Source organism: Olea europaea, chromosome 1 (assembly GCF_002742605.1).
Source record: "Olea europaea var. sylvestris chromosome 1, O_europaea_v1, whole genome shotgun sequence".
NCBI classification, from domain to species: domain Eukaryota; kingdom Viridiplantae; phylum Streptophyta; class Magnoliopsida; order Lamiales; family Oleaceae; genus Olea; species Olea europaea.
The window spans coordinates 18,996,293-19,018,500 of record NC_036237.1 but is presented as its reverse complement, the minus strand read 5'-3'; the positions used below and the strand labels follow the sequence as shown (position 1 = coordinate 19,018,500).

The following is a 22,208-nucleotide window of genomic DNA, read 5'->3' as shown; positions in this document are numbered from 1 at the left end:
AAGGTATAAATTTTTGTATGAAGCCTAGTCTTCGTTTAACTATCACAGCTCCACAATGCATATTTAGTATTGGATGACATTTGACAGATTTTATAAGTTGGCGTATTCAATATTATCGGACCGGTGTATAAATATTCTATCAATCAAGAAAAATAATAATAATAATAATAATAATAATAATAATAATAATAATAATAATAATAATAATAATAATAATAAGAGGGACAAACAATTCACAATTCTCGAATCAAAATATATCAACCAAACTAAATGTGCCCGAGCTAAAGTTAGTATTGATTAATTAATTAATATATACCGCAAGCTGTCCTAATCAATAAATTAGTTTTTGACAACTAAATATTCAACCACATCACACATACAGAAATTGATTTGACAAAATACGTACAGATCACACACAGCACATGAGGTGGGTGAGTTTTCTATTTTTCTTCTGTACAAGTGGAATTTCTGCTAAATATTTAACCTATGATACAATAAGAGGACGACCAGATTTTTAACTTATTTTTGGATAAATCCAAGCCATGTAAGTGTATGAACATTTTTATGGACCCAAAATTATGTACCCCAATAACAATCATTTTTCTTTCCTGATTAATATTTCTTGTGTATAAACATGGACAAGACTCCACTGACACGGAAACGTTAAGCAACTCTTTGCTGTCAAATCCAATCCAAGTTGAGAGTTTACAGAGAGATATAGTAAAGCAATTTAATTACGCATAACATACTGGGAATATTTGTAAATTTGAGAAATCAAGAATTTACTGACTCCCGATCAAATACCATATTATTCAACCTTGTTAGTTCAGTATGTGATCGAGATAGGATCCATAATCACAGTACTCAATACTTTTTGTTGCTAAACGCTTTGACAAAGAGATTTCCATTTTATCCTAATATTTTTTCAAAAAGTTTTCCTAATGTATAAAAATCATTAAACAACATATAGGGTATTCAAGCCACCATGAATAGCTAAAACATAAAATCGAGTTAATTGCTATAAATTAGCGCTTTTTGAAAGGCAACTCAATTTTCTTCCCTTTCATTTATATTGTTCTGTAGAATGTAGGATTAGTAAATTTTATTTCTTTTATTAGTATAAGTATCTTTATCCCCATATTTTCCTTTCGGTTGTGTTTGAACTTAATATAAATTGTCCTATATTCTAATGAATTTTTATTTATTTTGAAAGAACACGACACCTAAACACATAGGACAATGGAAAAGATATAGCAAGTGATCTAACGCTTTCATGATAGTCCATCCACCACCTACAGATATACTTGGTGAGTACTTAATTCCTTTCCTTGCCTTTTTTTTTTTTTTTTTTATATATTTTGCTTGTTATATTGTTAGATGTTGAGGGCAATGTTCATTATAAATTTAAAGGTGGGAAAGATTAAGCATGTTATTTATTTTTACTGTTTGTGTGCTTGTATGTGCAATACAAAAAATCTAAAAATTCAGAAAAATATGTTATTTTGACCTTTATTAATGTTTTTGTATGCTTGTGTAAATTAGATAAAACTCACCTACTATATATATATATATATATATATATATATATTATTTTTTATTTTATTATTATTATTATTTATTTTTATTTTTATTATTATTTTTTGTGAATCATATGGTAAGCTCTAAATTATGAAATTGTTGCATATTTGGGGTTAATTTATGCTTATTTATGTTAAATTTGATATTTTTGCGTACAAAACTTATGTTTTGCAACATGAAGGATTAGATTGATTCAAAATTTGAATATATTAAAAATAGTGGATATTGGATGCTAAACACAATTAGACACTCAATTATATATCTTTAAACCAATTAAATGATAGTTTGGGATGATTGATTTGTTGTAGAAGGATATTGAGATAAATATGGATTCCATATATGCTAAATTTTGTGTAAATTGTCTAAAGTCAATAAGATAAAAATTAGTTGAAAATCTTAAGTTGGATCAATTTTTTGAGAATAAATGTTTAATAAGGGATATTGCACTATTTATGGCCAAAAAAAAAAAAGAGAGAGAGAAAGAAGAAAAAAGAGCTGCCTAATTGTGAAATGTCACTTTGCAGCCTTTATGACTCAAGTGATTAAGCATACAAGGATAACTAAAACATGGTGCTCTATAGTCATTTAACTTGGAAGTCATCGGCCAAGAGCTCCCTACAAGAATTATTTAGAAATTTTAATGAAAAGAAGTCCACACATAAGATGTGAAAAAGCAATTAAAAAAAAAAAATTAGCATACTACATGCCTTGGCTAAGCTATAAATACTTATATTAGAGAATTAGACATTTGACGATGGATTATTAGTATGGTTGATTCTTGGAGGTTTGAAACAGTCAAAAATAAGGAAAATCCTCATATGTTGATATATTGAGGTGCAATTAGTAAAATCTAATTAAATTAGAGAGGGTGATGACTATTATATGAATTCAACCTTAGATCACATCTTAAAAGAGTTAAAAAGAATAAATTTGATCATTGAGGGTTGGGGATTTGAATTACATTATAAATTTGATATACTTTACATTAATCTTCACACACACAGAGGTCGGTTTGTATTGGATAAGTAAAAATTAATTTTAGCAATATGAGTTTGAAGCAATATGTAGTTTAATACAAAATTTTCAATTCTGAGACTAAAGGTAGGTTATCTAATCATGTTTGTTTTAAATTTTATTTAAGTTAAGTTATAGTTTTATTTGAGGACAAATAAATGTTCAAATTTGGGATATTTGATAAGTATATTTTGTACATTTATCAGGACTATTAAACTAGGGCATTTGTTGTTGATTTGAATGAATTATAGTTTAATTTTGTGTTAATCTTATTTGTTAGATAAAATTTGAGACAAATTGAGTGAATTTGAAGACGAGCAAAAAGGGGCAAAAATAAAGGAAATTAAAAGTTGATTCAAACCATAAAACGATGATTAAAGATCGTATAAAATCAATAGGATGTAATAAGTAGTCAAAAGAGTGAAATATAGTCAAAGTATTTTTCACTATTAAATTTTCAACCACAAAAGTTATGCTCTAGATTTTTTCTTAGAGATTGAGACTTATTTTGACATAGTAAATGTTTGAGTTGGAAGCATACTATTTCAACACAAATTTATAAGTTCGTGTTCAATCAACTTTACTTTCCATGAAAAATGTTATTTTTCCACCCAAACTTCTACTTTTGAAGTGTTTGATTATCAATCTTTTCTATGGAAAATATTTTTCGACTTTTAGTTATGTAATCATATTTTCATTAAAAATAATGAAAACATATTTTTAGGGGGTGATTTTTATTTTTCATATAATTCACTCTCTTTCTCTGTCTCATATATCCAGTCTCTCTCATTTACCTAAAAAAATAGATAGTATAATTTTCCATGAAAAATGTTATTTTTCCACCCAAACTTCTACTTTTGAAGTGTTTGATTATCAATCTTTTCTATGGAAAATATTTTTCGACTTTTAGTTATGTAATCATATTTTCATTAAAAATAATGAAAACATATTTTTAGGGGGTGATTTTTATTTTTCATATAATTCACTCTCTTTCTCTGTCTCATATATCCAGTCTCTCTCATTTACCTAAAAAAATAGATAGTATAATAGTTTTTAAATTGTAAACTAAATTAATCAAACACACTTAAATAATAATTTCCATATAAATAAGTTTTAAGAAATTGAATTGTCTAGATTTTATTTTCTTTCAATACAAATTTCATTGTCACGATCAAATGCACCCTAATTGTATTGCTTTGAGTTAGCTTTCCAATAAACATTGAATCACTTCAATCGAGAAAGTTATGACAAAAATACTGAAAACTACGCAAAGACTTAACAATGCGCGACATGAATGCTACTTTCTTTATTTGATTGGAACTCAATTTGAACATTTTCGTCTAGCCTCTAATTAAACATTCAAATTATAAAATTCATAAAAAACAAGAGGCCAATTGCTATATGTTGAGAGAGAATGTCAAACCCTACAAGAATTGGATGTCAATTACATAAAGAAATTGTAATCACGAGCTTGAAGATCAATACCTTTTGCAATATTTCATGATCAGATGATATTTCTCTACTCTTCTTTTTGTAATTTTTATAAAATCATATCAAGCTAGATCTATTTTTGTATGGGATGGAGATGAAACAATGCTATTATTTATGTATTTCAATTCAAATTTAATAGTTTAGTATTTCTTGTGTTTCTTGATTAATTTTACATTTTCATTGTATTATTTATTTGCTTGATCAGTAGTTAGATAATTAGTTACTTATTTTCGTATTGGGAAACTCATAATAAGTTTAGAACGTAATAAAATTAATACATACTAATTGTTGACATTCGAACTCCGATCTAGTATAAACAATTCGCTAACCCCACCTTAGTTAAATGTAAGTTCGGCCCACACCCCCAGGTCGGAGTTACCCGCCGTTATCTTAGAAAAACATCATGATTACCCCTTGTCACATCACCCTATCAATCAGATACACTTGCCACAGGTGACGTTATCGCCGCCCGGAACAACCAATTCCAAGTCCTCGAACTCCAACCCCTTATAGGTCATCATTACTTGGGTAATACATTGACACATGACCACCAGCCTCATTGACCAATCACAAGAGAATTTGGCGACCCGAGTTCCGAGCTCGGCACTGTTGCTGATTTGATGTAATTTCGGTTGAAACTATGTATAAATAGTTGAATTAAAATGACATCTTTGTGATCTTTTTTAAGCATAAATCACATTTTTTCTTAAAGTTGGTTCAAAATTATCCTTGTTAATTTTGACATCAACAGTTTGGCGCTAGAAGGAGGGCCCCTAATTGTGAAAAATAGTTTCATTTGCTCCATAAAAATTTCGAGAGCCATAAGTCATAGCTCAAGTTCCAGAAATCTATCTCACACCCACCCTCATGAAAGGAATATACCACTAAGTTCTCCACAACGACAGGACCTTCAAATGATCGTAATGAGGGAAGCCCTGGAAAAATTGACAAACGGAATGGGACGACTGGAAAAGAGCCAAGCCCATTCGTCCCTACCAAATATCAAGATGGAATCCCCTATAAAGACAAAGGCAAAGCATTCTCCCACCAGGAGGACTCTCCACTTTTCAAGAGGAGAATCATCAAGAAGCCAAACCGACGAGGCCAAAAGCAAAGAACCCGAGGCGAGAAGGACTGCAAGTGTGTTCGACAGATTGGGGACCCATCACTTGCTGACGCCTACGCAAGGACAAACCGACCTGAAACGTCCATTGGAACAAACAGAACCCGGACTAAGCGAGCTTAAAAAATGCAACGCCGAACTCGAGGCTAAAAATAAAGGTGACACTGAAGGTTACAAACCAAACGACATTTCCCTTTCACCGAGGATGTCCTTATAGAACCACTACCTGAAAAATTGAAAATTCCCCAGATCGGTGCATACGAAGGGGATGGTGATCCCCTTAGCCACTTTGACAAATACACCTCGTGGATGGACCTACAGGGGACAAGCAACGCAATCATGTGCTGGACATTTCCCCTGACTCTAGGAGACAAAGCCCAAAGATGGTTTAGGAGACTACACGAAAGGTCGGTAAAGGATTGGAATGATCAAGCCACGGCATTCTTGGCCCAGTTTATGGGCTCCAAGGCAAGAACTACAACCAAAGAACATCTAGTGAGCATCAAGTAGAAAAGAAGTGAATCCCTCAAAATGTATCTGAGTAGGTTCAACAAGCAATCCATGAAAGTGGAAAAAATATCTGACGATGTGGCATTTATGGTCGTATTAGCAGGACTAAGACCCAAAACGAGATTTTGGTGGTCAGTACACAAGGACGGCCCAAGGACTTATCACGAGTTCCTGAATCGAGCTGAGAAATCTATAAGCACTGAAGAAGCAACCTCTGGCCAAGAGAAAGCAAGACGCGAAATTGACCTCAGTGATGTGGTGAAATAAAAAAAAAAAAAAAAAAAAAACAACCCCAACCCCCACCCCAAAAAGAAAGAAGGATAGGAGAGAAAGATAACATCCCAGGGCTTAGCCATACAAGTTCCGGGAGTACCACCCGCTCAAAGCCTCCTTGGAAGAGGTATTCACGCAAGCCAATACACAAGGAGCATTTCACAGACCTATAGTCCTAAAGGACGGATAGGCCGCACAACGCCAGGGACGATAGTGTCGATACCACATGACGATGGGCCATGACACTGATAACTGCTGGGACTTAAAAGAGGAAGTTGAATCCTTAATTCGAAGAGGTCGGTTATAGGAGTTTGTTGCCAAGCGAAAAGAAGCAGATCAACCTACGACGCTAGCAACCACTGCTACAGGGGGCTCCCACACGAGCCCTGTAGGCAATCCCTATCCGTAACCCACCTCCACATGTCGAAATCAAAATGATGGTGGGTAGAAATCAGTATATTGAAGGATTCAGAAGGTCCAGGCGAAGGCAAGCCCGAAGTGCAAAAATCGTGCCGAACTATTGGAATCAAATCCCTAGGACCAGCATAGACCCTGAATCATTCTAGTTCACGGAAGAAGATTCTGAAGGAATCCTTCAAGATCGGAGTGATGCACTAGTGGTCACAATGATGGTTGTTGGAGTAAAAGTCCACCGCACTCTAGTGGACAATGGAAGTTCGGTCAACATACTGTACTCACGAACCTTAAAGCAGTTGGAAATATCAGTCCGCTACCTCCAACCATATCCAAGGAAGCTACAGGGATTTTCTGGGGATCCTATCGAAGCCCTAGGTTAGATAATCCTTATTGTGGAGCTGGGTGAAGCTCCTCGCCCAAGAAGAATCCTAGCGAATTTTGTGGTGGTCGATTTACCGTCCAATTACAATGCAAATTGGGACGACCCATTTTGCACGAACTAAAGGTTGCCATGTCAATTTGTCATTATTGCGTGAAATTCCGCACCCCTTACGGGACTGGAATTATCCAAGGAGATCAAGCTACTGCAAGGGCCAGCAACGTCAACCTTCCAAGACCACAAGTTAACATGCTAAGTAGTAGGACGAACACACAAGCCGAGGAAGCCAGGCCAAAGAGACCAATCGTTGCAGATTTCTCAGAGATCGACATAACGGAAAAGAATCTCAAAAAAACCACAGACGAGTCACTATCCTTTGACGAGAAGGAGGCGGACCCATACCCTCACCGCGGACCCATACCCTCACCATGGAGTTATGGTAATCTCGTTCCCTGTAGCCGGGGTAACCATCCATAAAGTCTTGGTGGATACAGGAAGCTCTCTGAACATCCTATTTAGCAACACCCTTAAATGGATAGGTATACGTGCTACCTCTCTTCGACCATACCCAAATATGGTCCTAGGATAAAGCGGAGCCTTGACTTCTACCAAAGGATCAATCGAACTCAAAGTTGAGTCTAGATCAGCACCCTGACAGGTAAAGACGAACTCCAATTTCGTGGTGTTCGATACCCCATCCCCTTATGACGCTGTGATAGGACAACCCCTACTCTTCAGCCTAAGAGCAGTAGTTTCCCTATATCACTATTCTATCAAGTTTCCCACACCCCACGATGTGGGGAAAGTCAAAGAAAACAGAGAGCTCGCTGAAAGATGTCAATGGAAAACCTGTGCCAGCCATCAACGTAGCTCCCCGGGAGTACATATGGAGAACATATGGGAATCCGAACTCATTCCCTTAGACCCACAGGCCAAGATCGAAGGTGGAGAACCTGTTGAAAAACTAGAAAGAGTTCGAGTATGTGCTAAGGACCAAACAAAAGAGCTCGAAGTCGGGTGCGAGTTGCAGCCCTCCACCTGATGCAAGATTGTGGCTTTCCTTAAACAGAACCTCTATATCTTCGCCTGGGATCACAGTGACATGAGAGGAATAGATCCTAATATTGCATGCCACAAATTACAGGTGGATCCTACAGTTCGGCCAAAGCAGCAAAAACGACGACCTCTGAACTCTGAAAGATATAAAGCACTCAACAAAGAGGTGCAAAAGATATTGAACAACGGTTTCCTCCATGAAGCGAAACACCCGAAGTGGGTCGCGAATCCGGTCCTTGTGAAAAAAGACAACGGAGATTGGAGGGTATGCATAGATTTCACCGATCTCAACAAAGCATGCTCCAAAGACAGCTTTCCATTGCTAAGAATAGATCAAATAGTGGATGCCACCACTGTACAAGAGCTACTTAGCTTCGTGGACGCGTATTCCGGGTACAACTAGATAACATGTTCGGCCCGGATCAGGAACATACCTCGTTTGTAACTGATCGAGATCTTTACTACTATAGAGTAATGCCATTCGGTCTCAAAAATGCTAGCGCGACCTACCAGCGACTTGTGAATTCCATGTTTTCCTAGCAGATTGGAAAGACAAAGGAAGTGTATGTTGACAATATGCTGGTCAAAAGCATCAAGGCCAAGGACCACTGTCAATACCTAACCGAAATGTTTGATATACTGAGGAAGTATGGAATGAAGTTGAACTCGAGGATACATGCTTTCGGGGTCAGTTCTGGAAGATTTCTAGGTTACATTGTAAACAACCAAGGAATCGAGGCAAACCCTGAAAAAATACGAGCTATCATCCAAATGAAGTCTCCAACCAAACCCAGAGAGGTACTAAGTTTAACTGGAAGGGTTGCCACCCTCAGTCGGTTCGTCTCCAAATCTACGGACCACTGCAAACCCTTCTTCAACACGTTACGAGGAGGAAAGAAGTTCGAATGGACCAAAGAATGCCAGGTCGCCTTTAATGAGCTAAAGAGACAACTAACCCAACCTCCATTGCTTTCAAAACCTAAGGCAGGCGAGGCCCTGAAGGTATATTTATCTGTTTCAAAGCATGCCATTAGTGCCCTTCTAACACGAAAAGAAAATGGCGTTCAACATTCGATTTATTACATAAGCAAAGCGCTTCGCAAAGCCGAGCTCAGATATTCGGCTGTAGAAAAACTAGCATTTACCCTGCTGATGGCAGCGCGAAAACTTAGGCCATATTTTTTGGAACACCCCATTGAGGTCCTCACCAGCTCTCCATTGAGGCAAACGCTACAAAGGCCCGACACCTCTGGATGGATGGTAAAATGGGCAGTAGAACTCGGACAATTCGATATCAAATACACGCCTCGTTCCTCCATAAAGGGCCAGGCACTCGCCGACTTTGTCTCTGAGTTCTGCAACGTCCCAATTGAAGAACAACAGAAAGAAACCCCTTGAAAACTTTATGTCGACGGTTCATCCACTGGAGAACGATCTGGAGCTGGCGTCGTATTAGTCAGCCCTGATCACCGTATGTTCTGCGAAGCCCTACCATTTGACTTCAAAGCCTCAAATAATGAGGCTGAGTACGAAGCTCTTATTGCTGGAGTAAAGATGGCCTCAGGACTAGGGATCTCCGACCTAATTCTACATAGCGACTCCCAACTAGTCGTGAATCAGGTCAACGGTGTATATATGGTGAAAGAAGACAGGATGGACAACTACCTACGAGTTGTGAAAAAAGAACTTGAAAGGTTCAACGCCACCTAAGTCTAACAAATTCCCCGATCTCAGAACAATCACACACCGATGCACTGGCCGCCTAGCCACCAGTGAAGGAATCGAGGAGTTCGATAGCATCCCCGTAGGAAGAATATCCCTACCGTCCACCGAGCTGGATAAAGTGGTCCTTATGATGATAAACCCCAAACCAACTTGGCAGGACAAGATCATCGCTTACTTGAAAATCGAAAAATATCCCGAAAACTCTGTAGAGGCCAGAAAGCTCCGAACAAGGTCGGCCAGGTACACTCTCATTAATAATATACTATATAAACGGGGATATTCCACGCCCTTGTTAAGGTGCTTGAACGAAGAGAAAGCTCAGCATGCCCTACAGGACGTTCACGACTAAATATGTGGAAACCATTCCGGTGGACTCTCACTAGCCCACAAGATCATACGACAAGGATACTTTTGGCCTGCAATAAGACGAGATTCGCTCAAATTTGTCAAAAGATGCGACAAGTGCCAGCGCCTCGCCCCCATCATAAATACTCCACCCCGCAAACTGAACCCAATAACAGCACCTTGGCCCTTTGCAAAATGGGGGGTTGACCTAATTGAACCCATGCCCGTTGGAAAAGGAGGGGTAAAATTGCTATCGTCGTAGTGGATTCACTAAATAGGCCAAGGCAGAACCCCTTGCCACCATCACCGAACAGAAAACAATCAACTTTTTGTGAAAATTAATGATCTGCAGGTTCGGCATACCTCACTCCATTGTTATGGATAATGAAAAACAGTTCCACAACGCACGACTTTCGAATTTTTGCGAAGAGCTCGGCATCAAGAAACATTTCTCATCACCAAACCATCCACAAGCAAACGGACAAGTCAAAGCCATTAACAAGATTATTAAGCACACATTGAAAGCATAACTCGACTTGTTTAAAAGAGGATGGGCCGAAGAACTCCCCAGTGTGTTATGGTCTTATCGTACTACTGCAAGGACAAGCACAGGAGAAACCCCATTTTCACTGGCTTTCGGCATAGAGGTCGTGATCCCACTAGAAATCAACATTCCTTCGCTGCGCATAACTGATTACAACGAAGAAAGGAACCACATAGCTCTTCGCACGGAACTCGACCTAACCGAGAAAAAAAGGAACAACGTCGAACTCAAGAATGTCGTTTACAAACAGCGGAATGCCAAGTACTATAATCAAAAAGTGCGAAAAAGAGAATTTGAGGTAGGATCCCTCGTCTTACAGAAGGTATTCCTCCCCACAAGAGAGATCGACAGTGGATGCCTGGGTCCGAATTAGGAAGGTCCCTATCTGATAACGAAGGTCCTGCTAAAAGGAACATATGAACTGGAAGACTTGGGGGTAGATCCTTACACCATCATTGGAATGCCGAACACCTTAAGCAGTACTACTAGTGAACGGAAAAAACCCCCTTGTAATGTCAATCCCATCAATAAAAAGAGACTTCCCATTTTTTGAACATTTTACTTAACAATCTGTCGGAATCTCATAAAGCCCTGCTCCATACGCAGGCCGATCTAAGGTCGTATGTGCTGCGACAATTAGTGAAAATTCCTCCTAAGGAATCTCATAAAGCCCTGCTCCATACGCAGGCCGATCTAAGGTCGTATGTGCTGCGACAATTAGTGAAAATTCCTCCTAAGGAATCTCATAAAGCCCTGCTCCATACGCAGGCCGATCTAAGGTCATATGTGCTGCGACACTTAGTGAAAATTTCCTCCTAAGGAATCTCACAAAGCACTGCTCCATACGCAAGCCGATCTAAGGTTGTATGTACTACGACACTTAGTGAAAAAACCCTCCTAAAGAATCTATAAAGCCCTGCTCTACACGTAGGACGAGCTAAGGCCGTACGTGGTACTACACTTAGTAAAAATGTCCAATGTATAAGCTTGGTTTGGAAAGCAAGCACTGCACAACTAAGTAAAATTCATTCAAGATAATTCAACATGCTATTGTAACACTCTTACAAATTTAGCTAAGTTTATGAGGAATTATTTAAGTAAATAAATAAATAAAAAGCCATACTGAGCATAAACAATTATCTATTCCAAACAAAATGTCATAACCATTCAAAACAAAGTTCATTCGTAAGCCAAAAACATATGGCAAAACTAAATACCAAAAATTAATGTTTTTAACCGCCTAAGGGTCTTGGGGGGCTGGGGTAGTATCTTCAACATCCTGAGCTGTCGGTAATACCTGGACTCTAGCAGACTTCGACAACCTCCGCAACTCCTCCTTCTGCCCTTCCAGTGCCTCATCCAGAAAGGCCACATCAAAATCAGGCCTCTCCTTCCTTATGTGCCCCACCAACTCCTCCAGTGCTACCACGTAGACATCCTGGGCTATGATGTCAAACTCGAAGGACTCCTTCCAAGCCTCCACCGCTCTGTCAATCTTGGCCTCAGCCTATTCAGTCCTTTTTGTGGCCTGCCTCGCCCTTTCGTTGGCCTCTTGTACCTTCTAGATGGCCTCTCTGACTTTGTCGCGCTCCTCTTCTGCCCGAGCTCTGGCCTCTTCCTCTGAGGCCCTCAACGCCTTGATCCCCTCCATCAATCTCTCCTCGACATCGAGCCTGAAGTTTAGCTCGATCCCCATCTGGTTTAGCTTCTGTTCATACTCCTTCTTCCTCAGAGCGAACTGGGCCTTTTCAGCCTCCATGCTGTTGTAAAGATTGAAAACCTGATCCTTTGCCTCTATGAACTTGTCCAGCTAGGACTTCACCTATTTTTCAAAAATCAAAAATCAAGTAAGAGGTATACCTTATCCGCCACTACCATCATGTATAAAACTGATCGGTGACCATGGAACTGAGCAGTGACCAAGGCCTCACCAATGGACATCTCATTCAGATAACCCTGCTCTCTCTCACCCCAGCTCTGGGTAAGTAGATTGGCCGACTCCCTCAAAGGTGAAGTAAGCGTGGCAATCATTCCCCTAGAAAGAGAAGGAACTCGGAGATAGTCTAAAATTATTTATGGTCTGTGTCCCACCAGACTTTCCCAGCTCAGCCTCTGTAAATCTGGACACCGATCCTGCAAGTTCGCAAAATTGGTCCCGACAGCAAAAAAGGCAGTTGGGGATGGCAATGAAGGGGACGGCATGGTCGGGCTCGGCAAAGGCACTACCTCAGGAATTCTCAGTGATGCCGAGGGTGCAGATCGGTTCTTCTTGAATGGAACCTCCTCCACCTCTTCAGAACGGCTCTCCATCCGTTCTGGGACTTCTCTCTTCTTTCCCTTAGCCGCAGCTGCTGCCTTTGCTGCCTTGTAGCCCTGCATCTTGTCCTGATGATCTAAGAAAGCAATGAAATGCCCAGTAAATATGTATATACATAAAGAAATCAGAACCGCGAATGAAGGTCAAAATATTACCTGAATTAGATGTAGCCGAACTTGAAGCTCGTACTTGCAACAATCCGGCCTGGTATAAGTTTGAATCTAAGATTACAAGCTTACAAGACCTTTGCTTTTTAGGTAATGATTATTACCTCAACTCGTCTCTTGGTTAACGTCTCCTTCTTGTAATCTGCACAAAGAAAAAAATACCGAGGTCAGTACTTCGTCAACATACGCCTTACTAAAAGACTAAAATCCAAAAAGACACTTACATAACGATTGATAGAGCTTGGGAACCACGTCCTCCCTATTCACCTCGACAGAATGAAACTGCCACTTCCCCGATACATAGAACCACTCTTCCTTCCATTTTCTTAATTGAGGAAGGGGTATCTAACACCAGAGAACCTCTCGTCCTGGGCCTAACGCTTGTGTACCACCAACCCGAGTTCTTCCCATCCTCCTTAAAAGTAAACAGAGAATCGAACTACTGGACACTTAACTCTGGATTCTCCATTTGGTTCCACAAAATAAGGGTGGCTATTAAGGTTCGCCACCCGTTAGGGCATAGCTGCGTGGGAGCTATGCCCCAGGAAGAAAGGATTTACGAATCACCCTAGGAAAAGGAAGCCTAAGACCGGCCTGAAGGATAGCCGAGTTCAGAGCAACACATTCCTCAGGAGGAGTGTCAGCTCGGTCAGATGGCTTTGGTATATCATAACTACGAAACTAGGGATGGTGTATTTAGCTCACCAGCTAGCTAACACATCCCCTGTCACAACCGACCTATAAGAACTCGCCCCCCATTTCCCAGAATTACTCTTGTCAACATCCTTACTGGATCTACATGCTTCCTTGGAACCCTCACGTCCTAAGTCCATGACAGGACGCCCTAAGTCAGTCGGGTTAATTACGAAAATAGGAATGGGCGTAAAAACTTCCCTATAACTAGAAGATGAACTCGTCGAGAAGGAGACTGACTCTTCCTGCTGGTTGCCCTAGGAATGAACTCTAGACTCGTCCGAACTCATGTATAAACTAGGAAACAAAGCACAAACTGAAAGGAGACAGCAGATAAGAACAGAAGGATACCTGGGAAACGAACTGGGAACACAACCTCACTCGAATACGGAAATACGAACTCAGGAAATCGCCCAAATATTTGAGAAAGTAAAATCAGCGAAATAGGAGGAGAAATGACTGGCCAAAAAGGGATTTAAAGAAAGAGAAGACGAGAGGGCACAATCTGAGCCATTCATCCAGAAATGGAGGGAAAATATCAACGGTTCAAAAATCTGGGAGACAAAATGACGTAGTTTTAGCCAAGTTTGTTGAAGAAGCTACTTATAAATGGCATACAGGTCATCCACCTCAAAAGATGACACTTGTCACAGCAACAAATATACTTCTTGGAGAAAGCATCACTAAGGTCAGCCCCCCTACGGTAGAGTTGACCTGGGGGGTAACTATTGACATCCGAACTCCAATCTAGTATAAATAGTTCGCTAACTCCACCTCAGTTAAATGTAAGTTCGGCCCACACCCTCAGGTCGGAGTTACCCGCAGTTATCTTAGAAAAAATCATGATTACATTTCATCACATCACCCTATCAATCAGATACACTTGCCACAGGTGACGTCGTCGCCACCCGGAACAACCAATTCCAAGTCCTTGAACTCCAACCCCTTACAGGTCATCATTACTTAGGTAATACATTGACACGTGACAACCGGCCTCATCGACCAATCACATGAGAATTTGGTTAACCAAGTTCCGAGCTCGGCACTGTTGTTAATTTGACTAATTTGATGTAATTTCAGCTAAAACTATATATAAATAGTTGAATAGGACTCTTGTAAAAAGGGAGCGAATTCATATAACAACTTATGGCATAATCACACTAAAATGACATCTTTATGATCTTTTTTAAGCATAAATCGCTTTTTTTCTTAAAGTTGGTTCAAAATTATCCTTACTAATTTTGACATCAACACTAATCATTCGAATTTGCACTAGGAATGGACTTGAGTTGTGATTAGAATAAACTTAATTTATTTTGAAAAAAAAAAAAGTTAAATACATTAAATATCAATTGTCAAAAACGTGTAAATGGAACTAAATAACATAATTGAGAACTGAAATAGATAAGTCCCATACAACCATCCATAATTTGATACAAGCAACAACTTTTCCTATTTCTAAGATTTAATTAGAATAAATTACAAAAAATAAAAAATAAAAAACTCTTTCGTCACATAATTCGAATTCGAATTCAATACAAAACTAGTAAATTTGAATTGAAATTTATTATCTATGGGAGTATACTCTTAACTCATCAAGTTTATTACTTATCAACAATACATACACTAACGAATTTCACTTGATTGCTAGTCTGTTCCGATTGCAAGTCATAAAAATTGAAAGAAAGAGTTCCAGTTTTTTTTTTTTTTTAATTATTAATGATTAAAAATGGAATCAAACGGAGTAGTGTGTGAAACAAAGTGGGATTAGTATAAGGAAACAACAGAAATTTAATTACAAAAATAACAGGGTTGTAATTCCGAAATTCACAGGTCATATACACCAAGTCGAGATATTGTATTTAATTTAACAAAACATAATTCGAATATGCCATTAATAACCAATATTTTTGTGCCTAATTCTTCCTATGATTTCCATTTGCTGCTGAAATTATTTATTTGTGAGTTGTGACATTCCCATTTTACAATCTCTTTTCAGCAATTGAAATTCCATTATCCAGTGTTGCCTTGCACGGAGTTCTGAATGTTCCCTTCACAAGAACCACCTCAGAAGCCCTAAAAATATCTTCAACTCCAAAACCAGGATTACAACCCTCAGAAAATTAATAAAAGCTTCTTCCAAAGGCTATTTCTTCTATTAATCATACTAATATCCTTCATCATCTTCACTACTTCAGCCAATTAAGCCTCTGTTTGACGGCCTTTTTTTGACGGACCGTACTATTTGGCCAGGCTTAAAGCCAGGGCCAAATCCAGGGGCTCCACTCGGTGCCCCCTTATTGGAGGGATGGCTGTTCCAATGGTGGCACCCCTGGATTTGGCCTTAGCTTTCGTTTTACACTTTTTTGATTGGAAAACAATGTTGTCTATAGTGAAGTGGGCCCTCAAGTGAAGAAATGCAATGTTATCACTTTCTTTACGTTGTACAATTGACCCTTTCTTTAATACAAAATTATGTGCTTCTAAAACTACCCTCAAAATTGTTTTGAACTCCCAACAAAAAATTGTCTTATGTGCCATTATGGGTAGTGTTGTAATTTGGAATTTTGTCATTTTAGGCATGAATGTAAAATCAATTTTCAGCCGTTGTACGTAAAGTACAAAAAAATTGAGACTGTCAGTGTGTAAGTACTTTTTTAATTAATATTAATTTACCAAAGTTAAAAATGAGCATGCTAAAATTAACTACTTCTAAGGTATAATCAGGTTGTGCACAAGAAGTCCAGAATGTAACCTAGCATCGATATGCTTAATTTTAGCATCTCTGTAGAAGCCATTTGATACATGGCTTCAAGCAACAAGTCTGTCATTGAAAGTGATACGAACAAACAAGATATCAGAAACACTTTAATACCATTTGTTGCGAATTTGACCAGAAGATTATGACAATAATGAAATAAACAAGAATAAAATAAAGAACATCAAAATTTACGTGAAAACTCAAAACGAGAAAAAACCACAGATCCACTATAGTCAATAACAATTGTGTTTACAATAAAATTTCAATGCTCTCAACTAAGATTTAAAACTCTCAATATATATATAAATGTCAACGAAACCCCTTGCTGCACCAGCTGCAATTCATAGTCCGGTTTTTCGGTCCAATTGAGCTCGACTCTTGCAGTTTTTTTCTGGGCAGATGAGTGATAGCAAGTGTTAAAAATGAGCATGCTACAATTAACTACTTCTAAGGTATAATTAGGTTATGCACAAGAAGTCCAGAAAGTAACCTAGCAACGATACGCTTAGTTCTAGCATCTCTGTAGAAGCCATTTGATACATGACTTCAAGTAGAAATTCCGTCATTGAAAAGAAAACCCGCTTGAGTTATGAATCATTCCCTATCAGCATAGCCACTTAGGCCATAAAATGTGTCGTTCTGCTATATGATACAGATGACAGATACCACTAAAAAGGCATTATGTATCTTAATCAATGTATATGTTGTTAAAATGAACTATCGGCAACAGACAAAAGAAATATAAAGCGAGCTGAACAAACTGATTCATGAGTTTAGGACATGGTAATGAACAACGAGTCCATAAGTAAATGGTACAATTTCTCTTTTTATTTTTATATGTCCAAACAAATGCATATATTCACAAGAAAACAACTTTTGCTGCTTAAAACAATTAGTTTACTTAAAATATTTCTTGAGATAAATATAAAAATGTCGGACCAGAAAGGTGTTTTACATACCATGTCACATTGCAGGTACACCTTATTCTCAACAGATTTTTCATTCTTCTGGGACCTTTCAGGTGCGGGTGGAGATGGCCGATGATGTGGAGGGGAACCTCCGGATTTGGAAAAATCAAAAAGTACATCATGGACCTGAGAATCGAAACTCAAATCAGACAATATAGAGCTGATGCTTGGGGTCCGATCATGAAACATTTGCCATAGTTACTCTCTCCAAATCACAGCTCCAAGCTTGTCAGATTTGTCACATCTGCGTCTATCTTCCGGCTTCAGCCCTGAAAATCCTCCGGGGAAAATTGGTATTCTTGAAAATGATCAACACCAGAATTATAGAATATTTAAAGCATAATCCAATTTGTTGTGTATGAGAATGTTGATTCTGAGCCAGTCATAGTTAACGATATGCACAAATAAACAATGATATAAACTGCCTGTTGACAAGGCATGTTTAGTAAGTAATACTATACAAGATTAAAACATTACAATAAACAATACTACTTTTTCTTCAACTTACGCAACAAGTTATAAATCAATGTCGGTAAAACAATTTCAAGGAGATAAACTACTAAAACAACCAAACAATGTGACCAACAATTTCCTAATGAATAGTTGGAGAATACAACACTTCAAAAAGAAAACTAAAAAACAGGGAAAAGAAAACTATATAACATTAACTACATTCAAGAAAGAAGAAACCATTTATGAAACTGAAGAAGATCCAATCTGAGCCACAGGTGGTATTAAACTTGGTGTTGAACCTGGCCACTTCGTTTCAGAAGATGGCTGATTGTCTGTATTGACACTTCTAATATCCTCAACCATTTTTACTACATTGGCCATTTTGGGTCTCTGTTCCGGCATTCTTGCAACACAACTCATGCCTATTTGCAACATTGCTACCATCTCTTCTTCTATGTTAGGATACCTCAAGAGCTCGACGTCAAACACTTCACCAGTCCATTCCTCACGAACTACAGAGTGGACCCACCGGACCAAGTGGATAACCTCTTCACCACCAACAGCGTGGACAGGGGACTTTCCAGTGAGAAGTTCAAGTAGGAGGACTCCATAGCTGTAGACATCAGATGCCTGGGATACCTTTCTTGTGTCTGTTATTTCCGGGGCACGATACCCTGCAGTTCGCATTATTCGTGGTGTAATTGGACTCATCAATGGTGCCAAGCCGAGATCGGACACACAACCGTATTTTTGTGAGTTAAGGAATACATTTGAGGCTTTTATGTTTCCATGAACAAGCTTCCCAACATTCTGTAAGTGGATGTAAGCAATTCCCCTTGCTACACCGATTGCAATTTTCATCCGTGTTTCCCAGTCTAATGGAATCCGATCTTCACCTCTTTTTGCTACAAAAAAAAAAAAAAATCAGATTTCAGGTCCCAATTCATTGTGGAGTGGTGAAAATGTTCAGAAACTGACCTATTGTATCAGTTTTGTCCTTACAAAATTATATCAATTTTAGATCATTTAGCCTGGCATGCTAAAAGAACAAGACTTTACCTAAAGTTAATTATGGCTTTATAAAGCACAGCAACTTTTGCTTACATACAGTAGAATCTGAGCAAAATTGAACAGATCGGGAGAGCATAAGATTAAACAGATTTTTTTATTTGATCAGACCAATATGTGAATCCTGTAGTACTTCTCTTTATGATAATTTAGTCTAGCGTGTTAAAGCCAGATGACATTACCTGAAGTAGATTGTAGCCACATTTTAAAAAATAAAAAATAAAAATAAAGACGAGAGATAGAGATTGTCTCTTGTAAATTTGATTGATTGAGTCAAATTAAGAGACAAAATAGAGATTATCATGTTTAGCATACCATGTAGCAATACAGAAACACTCCCCAGATCGTAGAAATCATATACCATGAGTTTTTCATCCTTCGAATAGTAGTAAGATCTCAGCGGAGCCACATTCTCATGCCTGATATTTCCAACAACTTCCATCTGCTGCTCAAAATCCTTTCTTCCAATACTAACTTCCCTCAATCTCTTTACTGCAACAGTGGTTGCATCCTCTAGTGCTGCCTTATATGTAGTACCAAATGTTCCCTTCCCAAGCACCTCAGCAGAAGCCCTAAACAAATCTTCGAGGTCAAATGCAAGATTACAACCCTCAAAGAAAACAAGCTTTCCATTCGTATCATGACGCTCGGAAGTTGTCCTCTTGAGGGATTTTTCCTTCTTCTCTGACTTCACTGCAATCGCTTTCTCGTCTGCTTTCTTTCTGTTGGTAACAATTAACAACAAGGCAATCAACACAAATGCTAGTGCACTACTGCCAATTACAATTCCCAGTATGGCAGATTCACTAAATTTTGAAGAATGCTTCTTGGGTTGGGCTGTGGGGGGAAGAACTGGAGGCTGTGATGTTTCGGGTGAAATCTTATTGCCAACAAATGCTGAACTAGGAAATCTAAGAAGAGACCGAGGCACAACTCCAGTAAGATTATTGTTGGACAGATCTAATAGTTGCAAACTAGGGATATTCAGATCAGGAATATCACCAGAAAGAGAATTATTAGCAAGACCCAAAGCAGTCAAATGAGTCAAATTTGTAATTGAAGAAGGAATACTCCCATTGAAACCATTGTTTGACAAATTTAATCCATTAAGATTTTTCCAAACTGAAAAATTCCATGGCAATGGACCCTGAAAATTATTGAACTGAAGATAAAGACCAGTCAAATTCCCAAGCTCCAGAAGATCAGTTGGAAAAGGACCACTAAAAGCATTAGATCTCAGACTCAGGATCTGAAGTGCCGATAAGCGGCCAAGAGTGTTCAAAGGAATGTGGCCACGGAATCCAATTCCAGGCAATCGAACAGCGATCACTCTTGAATTATCATGATTACACGTGACACCAGTCCAATTGTTGCAAACTGAAGTTCTCTCATCCCAGTTCAGATTCCTCGAGTGGGAAATATTATTGATGAAATCAAGTAAGGCGTGTTTGTCTTCAATGGGTTCAGCTCTTGCTAGCATGTAAAGACTTCCAAAGAGAAAAATTGCTTCAAAAAATAACTTGATTCCCATTTTCCTTTCACTCTCCCCAGATCCAAACTGAAAGCCCTAGCCCTCAAATAAAATTATACATTTCAGCCATCTCTCTACAGATTTCAAAACCAAAAGAAGCATAATTAAATAGTGAAACGGAATTTATACTTAATACACATGTTACCATCTCAAATTCATAGCCCTTTGTTTTAATATTCCTAATACATTAGGTCAACCAACCCCACTAATAATTAATAGTTTTTAATAGGGGAAAAAAGGAATTAAATAGAAAAAGCCAATTTCTTCGGTGGGTTGTTCATAACATGCTACAATTTTCATGAATTAAACAGAATAAACTAAATTTTACCAGCAACTAATCTCAAATTCAGTAGAAAATAAACAGTCAAACACTCACCAGTCACCATCAAAACCTCTGCTACAACACACCACCAACCAAAATTCTGAAAATCAACAAAACCTTCAATCCCATAAACTCCAAATCAAAGACAATTACAAACTTAAAATTCAGAGCAAAAGAAATAAATACGTAAAGAAGAAGAGAGAAAAACGTGCTGGTTGGTGCTGGATTGAAATGGGGGTTGGGGACACAGTAATAAATGATTGAAAGTGTTGAGAGAATGGAAAAGATATACAATGTCTAGAGCGCTCTCATGCATTTATGAGGCGCGCGAACAAAGGAAATTGCACGTGAGGTAGCTTGGGTAATATGCATCGGTGATCAAGTGCAATGCAAGGAACCTTTTGTTCCACTTTTGTTTAGGGAATACATTTTTAAAATAAAGAATTTGCGGTTGAAAAATGAGGAAAAAAATTTTGAACTTACGTATAATATTATTTTATTAAAAATTTTGTGATTGAAAAAATAAAAGAAAGAAAAATATATTTTATAAATAATGGGGATCAATGAAAGATGAAAACTCTTATAGCCCTTGTCTGGCTCTTATTTTTTCCAAATTTTATGTCTGGATTAATATTTTTGTTTAAATGTGTAGTTGAAAAAAAAAAGAAATTTTTCGACTTACATGTAATATTATTTTATGAAAGATTGTATAGTTGAAAATAAGAGATATGAGAAAAACAAAAGAGAATGAGGGCCAAACTCATAGTTATTTTTATTACGTATTTATACAATAAAATATTTTGCATATAAATTTAAAACTTTTTCATACTTTTTCACCACGTGCTCACCATAAAATCATAATTCAAAATATCATTTTTCCTCAATTTCTTTTTATAATGACCATCAAAAAAGGGCTAATTCATTGTATGAATGATAAAGTTTCGAATAAATATATTTTTTGAAAATAAGACATGTTTGATAGGGATTAAAATTTAAATTTTGATCTCAATCAAAATGAAAATCAACAATTAATTTTAACTACATATTTATAAGTTCTACAACTTTTCAATCATATATTTCTTCATTTTTTTAAATCAGAATCCACTAAAAATTAATCTATTCTAAGAGCCCGTTTGGTACGGATTAAATTCTAATTTTAATCTAAATCAAAATCAAACAATTAATATTAATCACATCTTTCATGAATTTCACAACTTTTCAACCACGCATTTCATAAACTTCTATCACACTCTCTAAAAAATCTAATTTTAATCCCTACCAACCCAGCTATAAAAATTCTAATCTGAGACTATTTTTCGTTCACCTAAGCTTACAAGAAGAAAGGTTTGATCAAGAAGTTGTTTTTTAGCCGAGTCTGTCAAATAGACATGATGACAAAATTGGAGTGGTTAAGAATCTTAAGATTATAAATGTTTAGGTCCAATCAGCAATAAATAGAAAGTAGGAGTGGGT

The 22,208-nt window shown here is 37.7% G+C and overlaps 1 protein-coding gene across 2 annotated transcripts; it reads right to left on the bottom strand.

Moving 5' to 3' along the window:
• Nucleotides 1–17,826: 17,826 nt before the first annotated feature.
• LOC111396486 (probable inactive receptor kinase At4g23740) lies at nt 17,827–21,100 on the bottom strand. Of its 2 annotated transcripts, none has more exons than XM_023022914.1 (3): nt 20,790–21,100; nt 19,198–20,487; nt 17,827–18,719 (listed from the first exon to the last, which is right to left on the bottom strand). In XM_023022914.1, the coding sequence occupies exons 2-3, from the start codon at nt 20,411–20,413 to the stop codon at nt 18,055–18,057; spliced, it is 1,881 nt and encodes a 626-aa protein (XP_022878682.1). In that variant the 5' UTR covers nt 20,414–20,487; nt 20,790–21,100; the 3' UTR covers nt 17,827–18,054. The 2 variants fall into 2 exon arrangements, with proteins under 2 accessions (XP_022878682.1, XP_022878687.1); XM_023022919.1 differs by having other exon boundaries at nt 19,198–20,449.
• Between the last annotated feature and the right edge of the window lie 1,108 nt (nt 21,101–22,208).

Bases quoted from the DNA above. Each gene is read 5' to 3' on its own strand.
- LOC111396486 (XM_023022914.1), bottom strand. From the start codon at position 20,413: ATGGGAATCAAGTTATTTTTTGAAGCAATTTTTCTCTTTGGAAGTCTT. The intron at 18,720-19,197 runs GTATGCTAAACA...TTTTTTTTGTAG, and splicing joins TGTTTCTGTATTGCTACATG to CAAAAAGAGGTGAAGATCGG.